General features: G+C 33.3%; 1 protein-coding gene across 1 annotated transcript in view; it reads left to right on the top strand.

Moving 5' to 3' along the window:
* Window positions 1-19,576, top strand: part of LOC142344666 (copine-3-like) — a 125,573-nt gene that overhangs the window by 81,413 nt on the left and 24,584 nt on the right. Inside the window, exons 8-12 of the mRNA XM_075396502.1 lie at window positions 5,178-5,324; window positions 5,598-5,673; window positions 9,472-9,634; window positions 9,880-10,064; window positions 10,243-10,370. Of these exons, the coding sequence (XP_075252617.1) occupies window positions 5,178-5,324; window positions 5,598-5,673; window positions 9,472-9,634; window positions 9,880-10,064; window positions 10,243-10,370 (699 nt within the window). The remainder of the gene's footprint in view (window positions 1-5,177; window positions 5,325-5,597; window positions 5,674-9,471; window positions 9,635-9,879; window positions 10,065-10,242; window positions 10,371-19,576) is intronic.

The raw sequence follows: 19,576 nt of genomic DNA, 5'->3' as shown, positions 1-19,576 counted from the left end.
TTGCTAGATTAATTGGTTTTTAACTTATTATCTTGCTATTGTTTATCTCGTTATTTTACATATAATGTCTAGTCTATTTCGAAGTTCTTCTTTATACTACTAAATTTTAATTTTTTTTAGCTAGTACTCTAGCTATCACTATAGCTATTACTATAGCTATTACTCTAAATAATGTACTATTTGAATAATAAAAATGACTGAGAACCTTATATTATATGAACTACAAAAGATACATGAAGCTCTAACTAAAACTACAGAAGAACATACAATTAACCTTAGAATGATAATATCAACAGAAATATCTAACTTTAGTGAACCTATACTTTATGCAATCAGATTAGGTTTAATTAGATTATCAGTTTATAACTCGGTGTTTAATGTGAATAGAAGGAACAATCAATTTTTACATGAGGGTTGTAGTTCTAATATTAGCAAAAATCTAACATCGTATTCAACTGTTATACCTGGCGCACATGAAATATCTGAAATAACAGAATTAATAAAAGAAGAAACTAAAGGTAATGTTATAATATAACCAGATAAGAATACAATGAAATGTAGAATGGAAATGAAACAAGGAGCACTTAACTTTGATGTAGAGATTTAAATTGCACCATTATTAGGCTTTGGAAAATTTTTATATGGACCAGGTAAATATGTATCTCAAAAGATTATTGATATTAAATAGTTATGTTTTAAGATATAGTCATATAGTCAATACTATAGCTTTAGTTATAGTTATATAAAGACAATAAAACTCTCCTATCCCATTTTATTCTCAACTTACCATTGGTATATATATTTTATATCTATCAATGACAATGTAGTTATAAGGCTCTCTCCATACTTTATTACACATTTTAGCAAAATCTTTATAACCAATTTCATTTTCGTTAAAGAAGTCGCTATGTTCTGATTGAAGTACATTACCGCTTTGTTCAAATAAAATACATATATTACAACTTTCTCTTGTAATTTGTCTATCTAATGAAAATATATTCTGATTTAGATGAACCATATCACATTTATTGTGTCTACATCTCCAAAAATACTCGTTTATAACTGGTTCTTTAGCTTTCACATCATCAAATATCATAAATTTCTTTGAATCTTTGGGCAAATCACAAGGCGAAGGTTAATCGTTTATATCTTTAATAAACTCAACATCTGCTTTATCATTTACACTCTCTACACCTTCATATTGATCATCAGTATGACCTATGATATGGATTTTATCAACGTATATACTACCTATAATTAGATTTTTAAATAAGAATGTCATACCACATTCACTAGGCCCGATATTATACATCTAAAGCTATCAGGAAATTTAGCATAACAAATATGTCTTCACCTTCTAGCCACGATTCTAGAACTTTATTAATATCAATACTAATAATTTTATCTTCATCACTACTATTGTTATTGCTATGTCTATTTTATCTATTACTATAGATATTGTCGCTGCTATTGCTATCTGTATTGCAATAGTTATTATCATTACTATTTTTATTGCTATTGTTATTGCCATTGCTATTACCATATCTATTACTATTGCTATTGCTAATGCTATAGTTATTGCCATCACTATTGCTATTGCTAATGCCTTTACCATTGTCATTACTATTGTCCTCATCAATACTATTATCATCTAAACTACAATCTAAACAATAGCATTTATCATATATAGTAGGATTCTTACATTGGTTAACTGGAATATTAAATGCACTTCTTATCCTAATCTATGATCAATCAGATATATCATATATAAACAATATGCACCACAATAAGATTAATCATATTCTTGTATTCTTTCATTACAGAAATAAACTAATCTATGATCAACTTATCTAGATTAGTTTATTTCTGTAAAAGTAATGGTGGTGTCTCTACTCCAAAGCAATCAAAGTAATAGGCTCTAGTTTTCTCTCTTTTATGACTAAAATCCAATGAGACCATCAGTTGGGTGTAAGTTATTAATATTATTATACTCTGCATCTTCAATTGTTTTTGGTGTTTGGTCGCGCATTACTGTTTCAATTCGAATTAGACTAATATCTTTACTTATATCTTCTATCTCGATATTACTCATAGATTTTTCTCAACATTGTATCTATTATTCAATTCTTTAAAAGTTAGGATAATCATTTTAATTAGTATATTATTTTAAATATGAAAATGGATTTAGGGTCCCTTATTTTTGGTATTATAGTTATAGTTGCAGTTTGCTATATAATATATGATTCAATACCGAGTGAATATGCAAAACTTGTTGAAATATTTGGTGGATATGCAGATACAAGTTCAGTGAAATTAGAAAATGAAAAGTCGCCATTACACAGCATTTTTTGTGGGGCTTCGGGTAGTGGTAAGACATTTTTGTAAGACAGTATTTAAAGGTATATGAAATTGACGAAAAAGACAAGAGGTCCATAATCATAGTACATAGAGTTGAAAGAGATTGAATCGATTCAGAAACTAGAGAACTTTATAATGGATATACTATGTGTGACATAAACATGATCAGTAAAAAAAGAGGTCTGATTTCAAAAATAGTGTAATTGTTCTTGATGATATGGGGGATAAATTAGGTAGGATAGATATATCCTATTGTTTCACAGAAGGCAGACATTATAATATTCAAATGATATTAATTTGTCAAAGCAGCTCAAACAACTAATACTGCGAGAATGAGTGCTGATACTTTTTGTATAACAACTTATAATGGGGCTTATCAATTTGATAATTTCAAAGATATATAAAAATGCAATCATAATTTCCACGAAATAAATAGAGAATTGAGTGATAACTATTATAATAGTCAGCATGGAATTGCATAGGAGCTTCGTTATTGTATAACTATTTATAATGTAAAAGAAGGCTCTCTTTATAATGTATAAAAGTGGTGAGATTAGGAGATAAAGAAATAGAAAAAATGATTCGATATCTAAGACTATGTATGATAGATCCTGTAGATAGAAACATTTGTGGCAGAGATAATTTTATGTTCTATTTCAATAAGTTTCTTGAGTTAAAAGCAATTAAAATAAAAAATGATGTTTTAGCAAAAAGAGAAGTAGTTAATGCCCAATCGACGAAGTGGGCCACCTATATTTTTGGAATTGTTAGCCAGCATTAATGATGTATTAATATATGCAACCAGACAGCACGATGAAAACGGCTGGTCTTTTGGCTGGTGCTGCGAGTACTATGTTAAATTGAACAAATTCAATGATTAATGGCAGATCTTATGGTTATAGTGTTAGCGAGGAGGACGAGAGGGAGCACCTTGTTAGTGACTTGCGGAGTATAGTGGGCGACAGGCCGAGCGAGCATCCACGCGATGAAGTGGTCTCTGGTCTTGGTACCCCCATTCGACGAGGTCGAATCAAACAATCTGTGATGAAAAAATAAAAAAGACAAAGTTTATAAAAAGGAAAGGATACTTTAAATACAGCATATGATAATTTTAGATTTGATCATCTTAACTATGTTTTGGATAATGTGGCAGAAGGAGGATAAAAACTTATGGATAAGCGATATAACGGTACTGTTTTTAATAAATTGGGTTGAAGGTATTTAAATGTGGGTATGGACTCAAAAATCATGCTCCAAATCTAATTGAAATCTTGGCCCATGATAACAATGGTTTTTTGTTATTTGGAGTGCGATATCAGCGAACATTATAAAACATTTCATAAAGATGAAAGAGATAAATGTGAATGTGGTTATAGATTACTAGGCGGTGTTTTTTGTTTTATAAATGATTTTTATAATAATAGGTCTAGTTTAGGTATTATTGCTAAGAATAGTACTAGTGCTAACACTAGTGCTCGTGCTGATACTGGTGATAACACTAGTGCTAAGGCTAGTGCTAACACTCATGCTAGTGCTAGTGCTAAGACTAGTGAAGAGACTAGTGCTAAGACTAGTTAAGAGACTAGTGCAAGGGGTAATCTAGAAGCAAGTTCCCTGAAACTAATTCTAACACTGGTGATGATGATGAGGATCCACGAAACGGCTTTGTCGATATCTATAATTTTGATCAGGGAGCCGGCTTCAGGTGTAAATGTATTAAATGTAATACTACTAAGACTATAATGTATTTTTTTGATAAAAATAAAAAGACATGTAAACAATGTCTAGCAGAAAAAAATGGTGCAAATATTGTCGTTCTTTTATTTCTAGAGGTAATATTACAACTCATGTTTAAAAGATGCCAGGCTTAAGCTATAGTTGTTGCCAATGTAAAAAGTTCTAAAGAAATTAATGGAGAATGGTGTTAATATTAGTCAATTATTAGCAGCAGATAGAATTTTATTAGAAAATGATTATTAAGTAAACTATCTTGGTAAACTATCTTACTCATCAATTGTCTAGTTACAAAAGTAAACTAGTTTTCTCCAAAGTAAACTATTTTGCTGCGAAACCATTTTTACTAAATTAAAGCCTTTTTTCGCCTTATTCATGATTTAGTATAAATTATAGCACTCTTACTTTATGTATGATTTATTATAAAATTATAACCTTTTGTCTTATTGTGACTCAGTATAAAATTATAATCTTTACCCAAATACTGGGACAAAAAAATACCCTATGCGAAAATTTAGGGTTTTTTCAATGTCTTCACTCTGCGCAAACAGCACTCCACGCTACCGTTAAAGTTTTAATTTTTTTTAGTTCAATTACTTTAAAACAAACCAATGCAGAGAACATGTATATAAGTATAATATTAAGTTATAAAATAAACAAATAACTTTACTAGAGTAAAGCTGGTATTTTTTTTTCAATTTGTTTTTCCAAGATGGTTTTATGTGCTTTTTACACGGTCTCATTAGTTACACTAATCTGGGGACGTCCACTGGAGACAGTGGGGATAGAACCCGATTTATCTGTCTGATAACGGTTAATTACTAGTTTAACTTTGTACTATTGGATTGCACTAAGTGAGCCAAGAAATGTTAATTTTAAAAAATTTTTAAAGGGAAATAGAGTGCTATAGTGGTGGATATATATCCAATACCATAGTAGTGGATAAAACTGGGAAAACGATTAGGCGCTAATTTTGTACCATTCCTAACGTATGCGCCACCATCGCGGGAATGGTCCGAATCTCGTGGCTGGTCGGTTTCCCTGTTTTATCCACTACTACCAGCTAATAGTGTCTCTCATTTCAGTTTCACACCAGTTGGTCAGACAGAAGTAATTGATAACAATCTCAATCCTAGATGGGGAGCTTTTACCATCAACTTTGCCACTTTCTGCAACAATGATAAAAAGCTTCCAATCAAGGTCGTCTGCTATGACTTCGATAGCGACGGAAGGTAGGTGATTAATAGTTAGAAATAATGAGATAATTATGCATCTGCATATTTTGGTACCAGATGGCTATTTGGTAGTAATCTACCTTAATCAAATTTTCTGCGAACATAACCTCATTCAGTCTTGTTAATCTCGTTAACCGCCACTTTTTTAATTTGTTAACTGGGCTTCCAATGATGAACTTGCAATCCATTTGCAGGGTTTCCTTATTTTGTAAATTGAATGTTTTTGAATTATACCCATAGTTGACACACAACAGCTCATGTAATTTTCAGCCATGACTTGATTGGAGCGTGTGAAATGACCACAGAAGAGCTTCTTCAGGGCGTCGGAAACAAGATAGAGTTCCCGGTAAGCTGAAAAGTAAATCCTAGTTAAGTATTGTTGCTATCAGTTGAGATATTTAGCGTGATAAAAATTTATTGTAGTTCAGACTTTGCGTGAAGTCAAACTAACAAAAGTAGCATAAGCATACGCTAGATGAACGAAATTAAAGGAATTTAAGATACGGCTCTCTTTCTTTATTATAACTTTCTGATTGATTCTTAAAAAGTACCTTATATATCTAACCATGCATTTACCTTACAAAGAATTGTATATTAGCTTTCTATTAATAGCCGCCGTCAGCCTCTTCTCAAACGGCTATTATTATTATTATCTCTTAGGCGCTCTCCTTTTTTTACAATTCAAAGAATTTGAATTGTATTGGGACGCTGTCTTTTTTTGAGATCTGTTCACACATTTTCATGATTTTTGATGTCAAATTGGAGTAGTGATATTGGTCACGCCGAAACAGGAAGTGGAGCGGAAAAGCCAGTGGTTTTGCGGCGTGAAATGTTTTCACTCTAATTTTAAAGTAGAGTGAGAAAACAGTTTGAACAAAAATTCATTTTCTCGCTAGTGGGTTTTTTTGTTCATATGCGGCAATTTCACTTTGATTTTTACTGTTTTTCAATTTTTTGGATAGGATTTTTTTCTAAATAGTTTTCCGAATCCATTCATAGTTCATTCTAGGGCTAGTTTTTTGTTTGAACCAAATTTCCTTCTCTCGCTGGTAGTTTTTGTTCACATGCGGCATTTTGACATTGATTTTCAGTTATAGTTTTTTTGATCTCTTTTTTTGGAAATGCTTTTTAAAATTCACTCATAGTCCGTTTTTGTTTAGTCATAGATAATGCTTTGAATTGTACGTCAGGACTTGTCCTACGTTTTTTTATTCACTCTACCTTTTGATCACATTTTTCGTTGCATATAATTCACAATTTTCACGTTTGACTTCTGACCTACTTAACCTACTCTTTAACTGAATGGGTTTTAAATTCTTTCACGCATTGAATTATGCAATGTGGTGAATACTGTCAAAAACAAAAGAGCAAAACCAAAAGAGACGGGATAAGCCGATAAAGCCCGGTCATTAAGTCATTGAGAATTAGGTTATTAAGGTTATTAGGTTAAATTTCATTGGAGTGTTTGCTAGTTGACATTGGTATTAAGCCAATTAGCTTTCAGTTTAGAAGCTGAATTAAGTATATCTTTAGTATCTATCTGAAACGGCACGCCAAATTAGAACACTTTTTGAAACTAAGAAAGAAAATAGAAAAAAAATCAGTCAATTTATCTCTTCTTATTTTTTTAATAGCCGCACAGCAATAGCTGGGGCTATTATTGGCCTTCTCTTGGTTTTTTTTTATTTCGTCGTCATGATTTTTGTTACGACCATATGACGTCACAGCCACTTTTTGTTCATTCGTTCATGCAATTTCAACTGAATTGCATGCGTGACGTCATTTTTCGCTCTTAGTGGAGCGAGTTTTTTTGTTCATGCGCGTGATTAAATTTTTGGTCACACTTGACTTACCTCACTCTCAAAAATGACTTCCTCAATTTGAAATTGACTTTTATTTACTTTAATTCAAAGAGATAAGGTCAAATGGGTGTGTGTCACTCTAAATGAAGGTTATTTCAGATCAGCTAATAGAGGCAGCAATAACTTATACATATTTTTAATCAAAATATAACAGATCAGCCTTCAATGAAAAGACGAATTTTTTTGGTCTGTCTTTTTTACTGTTTTTTTTAAACTGCCGATCTACGAATCAATTGCGGCTATTTTCTGGCAATCTGCCAGCTATGTTTTGTTTTTCTGTTTCAATCCCGATGCGCATCAAGCATGTCAACGGTGGCTATTTTCCGGCAATTTGCGGGCTATGTTTTTGATTGTGATGTTTAATTGTCTCTTAGATTGTCTTAGTTTTTGTCTTAGATTTTGGCTTAGTTTTAAAGAGTTTATCATAATTGACCCAGCCTTATTGGGTAAAAATTCACGCAGCTTGAAAGTTGGCAGTGAAGAAGAACTAAATTAGAGTTGTGAGAACCCTCCAACCTGTACCCGTTTCAACTAGTATCTGAAAAAACAGAATGGATACATTTTTTCAATTATCGGAAAGATGTTTTATAAATAAGTATGAAGCAAACAGAATTCGACCTCAACGTAATTTTTTATTATTCAGTTCTATTCTCAAGTGCAACATTTCCGTTCTTTTGAAGAAGAAGCCGGAAAAAGTAAGCGGTAAAATGGCGCCATTTAACTATTATATTTTCGGATAACTGAGCAGCAAGAATCAGCAATTTTCCGCTAGTGTCAATTTTGTTCTTGATATGTAAGGGCAACTGCAATGGACCAAGAAAATGTGCGACGGGCAAGTGTTTTAATGAAGCCCTCGAGTAAAATAATTTGTTAACATCCCCCATAGGATCATTCTAATTGAAAATTATTTATACTACTTTCTTCAGTTCTACTGCTGATTGTTGTTTGTTGCAAGTGTCATGTACAGAAAGCAAATACAAAAAGTATTGATTTAAGTCCAAATAAGGTTTATGTATACATTGTGTTAATCTCTCGATGATTTTTTCAAAAGTTTGTGAGGATTGGTAGCTACGTTACAAGGTAAGATTAAGGTCGCTCAATTTGACAATTACTTGGTCGCATAAAAACTGAAAATCTTTTTCCAACCTTTGTTTAGAACATTCGGGACTGTAGGTCAAGCTCAAAATTTTTTCTTTGATTTGCTCTTGCACAGCGGTGGCGTAGCTCTTGTAGTCAGTTATCTAGGTAGTTTCGCGTGGCTTTTTTGAAGCCGGATATAGAAGTTAAGTGCATTTCGGTCAAGATGTAGGTGAAGTTGTGCTAGTTGGTGGTGTGCTTCAAGTATTGATAATGCAATGCTTGCTCGAAGAACGCCTTCGAATTGGTCCGATTTTTTATTTGGTTTTTCAAACGTCGCGTGTGAAAACGAGGAGCGCTTGGATGTGATATCGGCTTTTAAGTACATTTTTTGTGAAAGAATTTAAATCAATAGTAATTAAGTGCTTTGTCTGCGCTGTTTTCAAAAAAGAATTGGTAGTTTGATTGGATATTTATGTGAACTTACTCTTGTTTGGTCAAGTTGCTTGGGGCATGGTGTTCTAGAAGCCAGTTGAGTTCCATGTAAAAATTGCTAAGTTATACAGTGGTTTTGCGGAATAATTGAATTTAACTTTGTCTGAAACGCTTTCGAACGTGATGTTGACTTGAATGCTCGCTGGCGAAGGTCATATAGTTTCGACTCTTGCAATGCAACTGAACGTAAACAATGGCCTTTTGAATGAGAGTATATCAGAATGTTAATTGATTCAAAAGGGTGGGTTTTTGTTTATGAGCTGCACATGCTGATTTGCGGAGGGTGTTTTTTATGCAAAAAAAAACGTTTCACATCGCTGTCGCCAGTTGGCATCTCCCGTTTGAAAAGGTTTCTATCCGTTTTAGTATGAAATTTTAATTTTTTCCATTTTTACAAGGTAAAAACCTTCTCATTTCTGCTGAATTAATTTAATTTTTAAGTTAATAAGGGCGTTATATGTAAGCAACTGAACGTTAGTAGGGTAGTGAAATTGTGCAATTTTACAGCGTGTGATATGTTCCCGTTTTCTATTTAAATCAACCAATCAAAAGCTAACGCGTGATAACTACCTTTGGTAGCTATTAAAAGAAAAGAGCTTCACGATCTTTAACAGTTTTTTTAGGTCAACTATTTAATGTTTTATTGTTTCATTTAAATGGCAAATGTGTTTTATTTTTTACTACTTAAAGCACTCATTGATAAATTTCAGCTCATAAATGAGAAGAAGAAGGCTAAGAAGAAGTCGTACAAGCACTCTGGTGTGTTGATGTTGGAGTCATTCAGAATAGAGGAGGAGTGGGAGTTCTCTCACTACGTGCAGTCTGGTCTGCAGATGGGATTCACTGTCGCCATAGATTTCACTGGATCCAACGGTTAGATTGTAGGGCTCCATAAAGTCCAATTAATTGCTGCAAATTTCAGCCTATGTGAGGATAATTCTTTTTCTGTATAATGCAGATTTTTGAGGAATATCACTACCTCTGTCGAGAGATGCTCTCAATGTGTCAAATTATGGCCTACGTTTTGTGAAAGTATTTAAACGGAATCTTAAAAGAATGTAAAGGTTCAATGGGCAGCAATTGAGATTTGCGGTCTCTTTACACTTTCTTTTTTCCAGGTAACCCTGCGTATCCTCAATCCCTGCATTTCTTCAATCCCCAGCAGCCCGTCAACCAGTACACGACCGCAATAGAGTCTGTTGGAAATGTAGTGCAAGAGTATGACTCTGACAAAATGTTCCCTGTCTATGGCTTTGGAGGCAGATTCTTCACTCAAGACAGAACAAGCCACTGTTTTCCATTGGTTAGTTGAGGGTTTTATAGATTATCAGATTTATTTTTAGCGATTCCGTTAATTTTTGGATAGACATTTGCCGCCAATGCGGATTTTGGAAAACTGACATTCTGCATTTGTGAAAACGTTGTTGTCCATTTTGAACAAATATCTTTCATCAGTCATTTCCAACCTTTAAATGTTTCAGAATAATGACCTCTCCAATCCGAATGTGATGGGTGTTCAGGGTATACTAGATGCATATCGCTACGCTCTTTCTACTTCCACCCTAAGTGGTCCAACAAACTTCAGTGAGGTCATCCGGAGCGCGACTTAGTTAGTGTTCTATTGACTGTCCCACCGTATCTCTTCCGGATTTCCATCAAATTAAATAAGATCAAATTAAATAAATTAAATATATAAATCACAGTCAAATACTAAATCTATGGCACAAAAAATTGTGTGGAAGGAAGAACAGCTGGACAGGACGAAACGATTTGTTCAACATTTCCTTAAGAGTAGTTAAGCTGTCGGAATGGTCACGTTAAAGATAGGGGCTGTGAAAAAGAACAGGTATAAACTAAAGACACCAGATGGCTTCCAAATAGTCGCGATCAAACTTTAACATCAATTGAGATTGAAGCAGGAAAAATGCGAAGAACAATGTGTGTAACAAAGTGTTTATACGGGCAACCTTTTTGTTCCGACCCCTCTTGAGGGGGGGGAGGAACTATATACTCAACTGGGTTTTTTTTGTTCAATCAATTTTGGCCGATCGATATATTCATCGTAGAGAGTTGAGACTGGTATCATTAGAAAGCTTGTCCACCGTAGAATATGGAATTAAAAAGATATTTTGATTTTCGTTTTTGACAGGGAGATATCGAGGTTTGAACTTTTGAGAAAATAGAGTGAATTGCGTTGATTTCATTCACCTTTTTTCGGAATTTTGACTAAATATTTGCCATTTTTGATAAAATTTAATAAAATTTTTCATGAAAATGTTGTTGATTTTACGGTTAAAGACAAAGTACATTGTCGGCTATTTTCATTGAATTTTTTTGTCACAAATTCCGGCTAAAATTTGCACAAAATTCAGACTTTTTCATCAAAAACAGCACGAAATAAGTTTCTTTAGTCCATTCTGAGTAAATTTGCAGGAAGTGCACACCCAAACAACACTAACACAATCTTTGTAGACTGAAAAGGGGGCTAATTCCACTTCAACTTCCTTGAGAGTGCTCTGTAAATAAAACTTTGCCGTTTTTTGCTAACTTTATTGGTTGATTATCAAAAACGCATTTACTTTTGATTTTTAACAAACAAAATATCTATATCAATGACACTCCAAAATTTAAATATTCCTAAAGGACAATCAACATTAGCAGGACTAGTTCTGTGCCAATCTTGGTCCGTTACAACCCAAAACTAATTCGGATTGTCATCAGTCGGTTTTTTATAAAAAAAATTCGATGTTTTTGACTTTAATTAAATAACAGAACACTTCAAATCAAAGCTCACTAGTGATAGGTCCTATTGGCTTCCTAATTGGCTCAAAATTAATTTATTTAGTTGATTGCTTGAATGCTAGTGGTCAATTTGACTTTTCAAATACTTGATTTTTAAATAAAAAATGGCTTATTGAACTTTGACTCCATTTTTCTCTTACTTTGGTCAACTTGTAGCTTAGTGTCAGCAATCAAAGAGTAATCCTTCTTTCTGCTGAATTCAAGTTTAGTCTTTATTGCGGTTTTATGCCTTAAAATATGGTGTTCTGGCTTTGATACTACTAGATTTCACAAATTTTATTTAATTTTTAGGTTTTTGCCCATTTTTCATGTTTTCTAATTTTGTCAAAATTATCGCGTTATTGTCAGTTCATATATCACATTTTTGCGTTCAAAATAACCCAAATTCATAATAATTAAATCCTCACAGATATAGATTGGGGTTCTTTATCACTTCGACAATACTTTCTCGAAGAATTTAATTGAATTTTTTAATTTTGTCTTTAACTTTTGTTTTTACTTTGTCTTTTTAGTCGTATTTATTTTCCTGTACAATTACCCGGTTTGATTGGCTTCACCTGGAAGAGTAGATGAACCGAAGTTCTGATATTAGGAGATACATAATGGCTTTCATGTTTTTGAAAACAATTGTTTTCCAAAATTAAAAAAAAAACAAAAAACATTTCAACTTCCTAATTTTGTTCCTTTTATTGTCTGTTAGTTACCTGGTCTCGTTAATTAAGGGTTAAAGATGACATTATTTTTGTCAAGGGATGGTGTCAAAAGGGATTGATGTCACAAAATCTAATGTCTTTAAAGAATTCGTTATGAATTTACTGTCTTCGACACGGGTTTTTCACAAAAAAAGTAATTTAATTTTTGATTTTTGTCATATTTGACATTCTTTTTGTAGACGTAACACATGTTCTGGATAAGTTTTACATAATTTTGCATATTTTTGGTCCACTTGTTGATTATTTTCATTAATGAGCGGCCACTTATTACATTATCGGTGTTCGACAAAGGTGCAATCGAACATATTTTGGGGGCCAAAATATGGCTTTACGGCTTCCAAAGCATTTTCTGGCAAGTTTTAATTGATTTTTAGTTTGTTTAGTTTGTTGTCTATTTGTTGCTCTTTTTGTAACTGAATAAAAAATTGAATACCAAGAGTTCTTAATACCCTTCTATAGAAACATTGGTAATTGTAAACCTATGGGATATTTTAGTTGATTCCTAATGGTTTTTTTTTATTGCTTTGAAATTAATTGTTTTTTTTTTATAAAATTCAGCGACCTGATTAGCTTACTTTATTGTTTCTGCTCTTTTTTGTCTAATTGTTACCAAGCTTTATTATGAGCTGGTGAATAACCATTTTTTTCTGGTGAAATGCAAGTTATTTTGTTTATTTTCAGTTTTATCTGACGCTATTTTGACTTTGTTATTAAGTTTTGTTTTTTAAAGCGGATATCATTTTTTTGATGTAATTAATGTTTGTTGTTGTTGTTTGATTTTGCCGTTCGTCTTCGCTCGCTTTCTTAATATCGGCATATCAATCTAATGCATCATTTACTCCACTGAGTAATTTGCTTTGGAGGCCATCTTTTCGTTCATACATTCGTTATTTGAAAAATTCTTGAATTTTTTGTGTTTTTCTATCTGTTCCTCATTTGGTGGACAATTATGCCAAAATTGTGGATGAGCGGGGTCGGAACATTATGTGCGATCGCACATTACCGAGCCGCCTTGTTTTGTTTCGATTCGAAAACACCTTTAGGATTAGTTAGATAAGACTAGTCTGCTTAATTAATTGTCCAAATTAAGGAATGTTGAACTTGATATTCATACTGTGAAGTACCGTGCCGCTCTACATCAATGACTTCAAGGAAAAAAAACAAATTATAAAATCATTGAGTTTGATACATGTAAAGGGTTTATATCAAAAAACAGAACTTTTCTCGAACTTAAAAAATGCTTTCTGGGATGAAAACGGATGAGTACCTCAAACAAAACAAGCTAACAATGAATAGTGATAAAACCCATTCAGTTTTCTCTTCGAGACAAAATGATGATTTTGGCGGAGTAAATTTTAACTGAGAATAGATAAAAGCGACAGAACACTGCAGATATTTTGGAATTGAGGTTGATTCAACTTTGAGCTTTTAGAATCAACTAAATGTTTCTCAAAAATGGTGGTGGCCATACGATCAATATATATTGTTCGTCATCAAATACCTTTTGAAGCACGATTATTGTTGTTCATATCCCTAGTACTCTCAGATTTGAATTTTAGTGTATATTAAAATTTGAACACATCAGTACTACAACGGATAAACCGACTGATAAATTGGGGAATCAAAGTATGCTACATGTGCTACATGAGAAAACAATTGAAAGGTCAAAAGATATTTTAATGACATTTAACGAGCAGAATTGCTAATCGCTGAAATGAGTGTTGCGCAGTTAAGAAGTGATACTTTTTCAGGAAATGCTTTTATTACAGGTAACTTGCTCCAGAACGGAACATTTGATCATATGAAAAGCAAGCAATCGTTTTTTTACAACAAAAAACATTCTGAAATGAAATACGGAAATTAAAATATCAAATTAAATTTGAAAATTTGAAAATGTTAAAACAGCATTTGCTCCAGCAATTTAAACTTGTAACATTTGAAAGAAACATTAGCTACTTCAGAACTTATTTTTATGTTAAACAGAAGACCGAGCCCTTAATTCTGATTTAAAATATTGTTGCGGAGAAATAGAATGTATGTATTATACCTGACTTGTAAAATTTGACCAACTGGTTAATGAATGTTTGGATGACCGCCGCTAATGGTTCAGCACAATACTTTGATTTCTTTTTATTGTTCTCTATTTTTTGACTGGGCAACGATAAAGAGTCCATGAGCTTTACCACAGTAAGTCAAATTTACTATAGTACACTCTAAATAATATTTGCCTTCCTCACTCAAAAGCGATTCAATTTTTCAACTGGATTTTGATAGTTTTCTAGTTTTTTGGTCACATCGTCAATTAATGATTTTTGTCTTTTGTTACTTTTTACAACATAGTCAGCGAGTCTTTCGCAGCTGTTTTTGATAGGCTGCCCGTTATGGTTTTGACATGGACCCTTTTCACTACAATGCTTAGGATAGGAATCAATCGTGAATTAGTGCTTCTAAAGTGCTATATAATGTTGCTACAGATTAATTAATCTTTGAAAAATATTTCAGCATATTTGTTTACCACCTACTACTTGAAATAGAGGTCTTCACTGTTCAATGATTTGTGGAATTAGTTCGTCCTGGATATTAAGTTGCGGAGAGAGAAAGCTTTTTTCTGAAAGGAAATTGTAGTTGTTCTGTCTGATATTGTTTTCTCGCACTCCATCCAAGCCTCGTTTATGGTTGAGTGTATTTGGAAGTGTGCTTACCTCTAACCGATTCACAAGAAAGGGTTGAGAATGAATGTTGAAAACTGTGGACTAATGATATTTCTCCCCAGGCAACTATTGAGTTTTGAAAAAATTTTGATCTCCTAGACATATGTTAAAAAATAAAAGACCGTTTTAACACCACACAACATGGATTCCAGTCGAAAACACTCAAAGGTTAAGCATTTAGTAACGTTTTGCATCAATTGTATTTGACAATCGATGTGATTATAAAACAACTCGCAGTTTATTTGAAACGCATGCAAGGAGTTTGGACCGGTGCACCATTCATTACTGCTTTGTTAATTACCTCATTTTGCTTTTGACGAGGGAGTCGTGGCTTATGTTATTCTACTTGCCATATCAAAACCAATATGTAAAAATTGGAAGATCTTAATTTGGGTTACCGGTGGAAAAAAGAGTTCCTCCTGATAGTGCACTTGGCTCGGTTTTTTATCTTTATTAATGATATGATGAACGTTCAAAAGTGTTCCGCTGCGCTCACTACCGAAAATTGCTGTCAAGGTGAATTATGTTCGCAATGCGTACAAAATGATCTCTATGCCCTCAGAATATGGTGTTCTTTTTATCTGTCTCTTGGTTTGAGCAAATGTGGATACTAACATAATCAGAAGCACATTCGACGCTGCCTTTCTCCTGAACGATGAAAAATCTGCCCACATAGTATTCCTGATCCACATAGTATTACTGATCTTGGAGTTGAGGTGTAGAATTCCCAAAAATTGGATTTTTGCCTTCAAACGAAACTGGTTAAGGCCCTACTTAGTTCTAATTATCTAATGCAATGCGTGCCATCAAACCCTCTTTCAGATTTAAGTTCCTTTTTTTAAAGCATTTGTTTTGTTTGTTCTTTTCTACCTGTATCCATACTTGTTCCCCGATATCTGATCTTTTATATTATGCGGGGACTGTGATAGTACTTTGGTCCTTCCAATTATATCAACATTTCAATTTTATACAGTTGCTTGCGGATATGTAAATAAAGAATGTTGAGTTTTGACTGATTTTTTCAGTTGGAGACAAAAAGTGCGGATCTTCGCTCAATAGATCTAGTGCGGCTATTCTTTGAAACAGCTAACAACAAGTTTTTTTTTTCTAGTTCTGGTAGGTATTGTAGTAATTGGTTGGCTTATGGAACGGCAGCCCCATCAACGCTAAGTGTAGATATACTTCTGTTTGGCTAATTGTATGTTAATTTTTCTGATTAAATTTTTGTTTATTGCTTACAATTTGTACCAATAATGCCGCAATCTTTTAAGGGTAATTCGCTTTTTTTTCACTATTAGGACTGCTAGTCCGAGTTTTCAGAAATGAGAAATTCAATGAGCGGATTTTTGTGAGCATTCCTGGGGTATTCATTAGCTTGTGTGTAATTATGACTAGTAACCAAAACCAAAACTGGTCAAATTTTACGAAAAAAACAAGCTTAAGGTTTTGCGTGTTTTCTCCAAATTTTACTGTAGTTTGTTGATAATGAACGTTCAAAAAATATCCGCTGCGCTAACTACCGAAAATTGCTGTCAAGGTGATTTATGTTCGCAATGCGTACAAAATGATCTCTATGCCCTCAGAATATGGTGTTCTTTTTATCTGTCTCTTGGTTTGAGCAAATGTGGATACTAACATAATCAGAAGCACATTCGACGCTGCCTTTCTCCTGAACGATGAAAAATCTGCCCACATAGTATTCCTGATCCACATAGTATTACTGATCTTGGAGTTGAGGTGTAGAATTCCCAAAAATTGGATTTTTGCCTTCAAACGAAACTGGTTAAGGCCCTACTTAGTTCTAATTATCTAATGCAATGCGTGCCATCAAACCCTCTTTCAGATTTAAGTTCCTTTTTTTAAAGCATTTGTTTTGTTTGTTCTTTTCTACCTGTATCCATACTTGTTCCCCGATATCTGATCTTTTATATTATGCGGGGACTGTGATAGTACTTTGATCCTTCCAATTATATCAACATTTCAATTTTATACAGTTGCTTGCGGATATGTAAATAAAGAATGTTGAGTTTTGACTGATTTTTTGAGTTGGAGACAAAAAGTGCGGATCTTCGCTCAATAGATCTAGTGCGGATATTCTTTGAAACAGCTAACAACAAGTTTTTTTTTTGTTTTTCTAGTTCTGGTAGGTATTGTAGTAATTGGTTGGCTTATGGAACGGCAGCCCCATCAACGCTAAGTGTAGATATACTTCTGTTTGGCTAATTGTATGTTAATTTTTCTGATTAAATTTTTGTTTATTGCTTACAATTTTTACCAATAATGCCGCAATCTTTTAAGGGTAATTCGCTTTTTTTCACTATTAAGACTGCTAGTACGAGTTTTCAGAAATGAAAAATTCAATGAGCGGATTTTTGTGAGCATTCCTGGGGTATTCATTAGCTTGTGTGTAATTATGACTAGTAACCAAAACCAATACTGGTCAAATTTTAAGAAAAAAAACAAGCTTAAGGTTTTGCGTGTTTTCTCCAAATTTTACTGTAGTTTTTTTGATAATGAACGTTCAAAAAATATCCGCTGCGCTAACTAACGAAAATTGCTCTGTCAAGTTGAAATATGTTTGCAATGCGTACAAAGTGATCTCTATTTCCTCAGAATATGGTCTTATTTTTTTATTTGTCTCTTCCTTTAAGCAAATGTGAATACTAACATAATCAGAAGCGCTTTCTACGCTGCTTTTCTCCCGAACGATGAAAAATCTGCCCACATAGCGTTACTGATCCCCATAGTATTTGATCTTAGAGTTGAGGTGTAGAAATCCCTAAAATTGGACTTTTGCCTTCAAACGAAACTGGTTAAGGCCCTACTTAGTTCTAATTATCTAATGCAATGCGTGCCATCAAACCCTCTTTCAGATTTAAGTTCGTTTTATTTAAAGCATGTGTTTTGTTTGTTTTTTTCTACCTGTATCCATACTTGTTCCCCGATATCTGATCTATTATTTTATGCGGGGGCTGTGATAGTACTTTGGTCCTTCCAATTATATCACCATTTCATTTTGATACAGTTGCTTGCGGATTTGTAAATAAAGAATGTTGAGTTTCGACTGATTTTTTAAGTTGGAAACAAAAAGTGCTGATCTTCGCTCGATACATCTAGTGCGGCTATTCTTTGAAACAGCTAACAAAGCATTTTTTCTTTTCTAGTTCCGGGTAGATATTGTAGTAATTGAGTGGCTTATTGAACGGCAACCCCATCAACGCTAAATGTAGATATACTTCTGTTTGGCTGACTGTATGTTAATTTTTTGCGATTAAATTTGTTTTTTGCGCACAATTTGTACCAATAATGCCGCAATCTTTTAAGGGTAATTCGCTTTTTTTACTATTAAGACTGCTAGTACGAGTTTTCAGAAATGAGAAATTCAACGAGCGGATTTTTCTGAGCATTCCTGAGATATTCATTAGCTTGTGTGTAATTATGACTAGTAACCAAAACCAAAACTGGTCAAATTTTACAAAAAAAAACAAGCCTAAGGTTTTGCGTGTTTTCTCCAAATTTTACTGTAGTTATTTTGTTAATGAACGTTCAAAAGTTTTCCGCTGCGCTAACTAACGAAATTGATCTGTCAAGTTGAAATATGTTTGCAATGCGTACAAAATGATCTCTATGTCCTCAGAATATGGTCTTATTTTCTATTTGTCTCTTCCTTTAAGCAAATGTGGATGCTAACATAATCAGAAGCGCATTCTACGCTGCTTTTCTCCCGGACGATGAAAAATCTGCCCACATAGCGTTACTGATCCCCATAGTATTTGATCTTAGAGTTGAGGTGTAGAAATCCCTAAAATTGGACTTTTGCCTTCAAACGAAACTGGTTAAGGCCCTACTTAGTTCTAATTATCTAATGCAATGCGTGCCATCAAACCCTCTTTCAGATTTAAGTTCGTTTTATTTAAAGCATGTGTTTTGTTTGTTTTTTTCTACCTGTATCCATACTTGTTCCCCGATATCTGATCTATTATTTTATGCGGGGGCTGTGATAGTACTTTGGTCCTTCCAATTATATCACCATTTCATTTTGATACAGTTGCTTGCGGATTTGTAAATAAAGAATGTTGAGTTTCGACTGATTTTTTAAGTTGGAAACGAAAAGTGCTGATCTTCGCTCAATACATCTAGTGCGGCTATTCTTTGAAACAGCTAACAAAGCATTTTTTCTTTTCTAGTTCCGGGTAGATATTGTAGTAATTGAGTGGCTTATTGAACGGCAACCCCATCAACGCTAAATGTAGATATACTTCTGTTTGGCTGACTGTATGTTAATTTTTTGCGATTAAATTTGTTTTTTGCGCACAATTTGTACCAATAATGCCGCAATCTTTTAAGGGTAATTCGCTTTTTTTACTATTAAGACTGCTAGTACGAGTTTTCAGAAATGAGAAATTCAACGAGCGGATTTTTCTGAGCATTCCTGAGATATTCATTAGCTTGTGTGTAATTATGACTAGTAACCAAAACCAAAACTAATCAAATTTTACAAAAAAAACAAGCCTAAGGTTTTGCGTGTTTTCTCCAAATTTTACTGTAGTTATTTTGTTAATGAACGTTCAAAAGTTTTCCGCTGCGCT

This window comes from Convolutriloba macropyga, chromosome 8, assembly GCF_964194025.1.
Source record: "Convolutriloba macropyga chromosome 8, txConMacr16.3, whole genome shotgun sequence".
NCBI lineage: Eukaryota > Metazoa > Xenacoelomorpha > Acoela > Convolutidae > Convolutriloba > Convolutriloba macropyga.
This window is presented reverse-complemented; position numbering and strand designations above follow the sequence as displayed.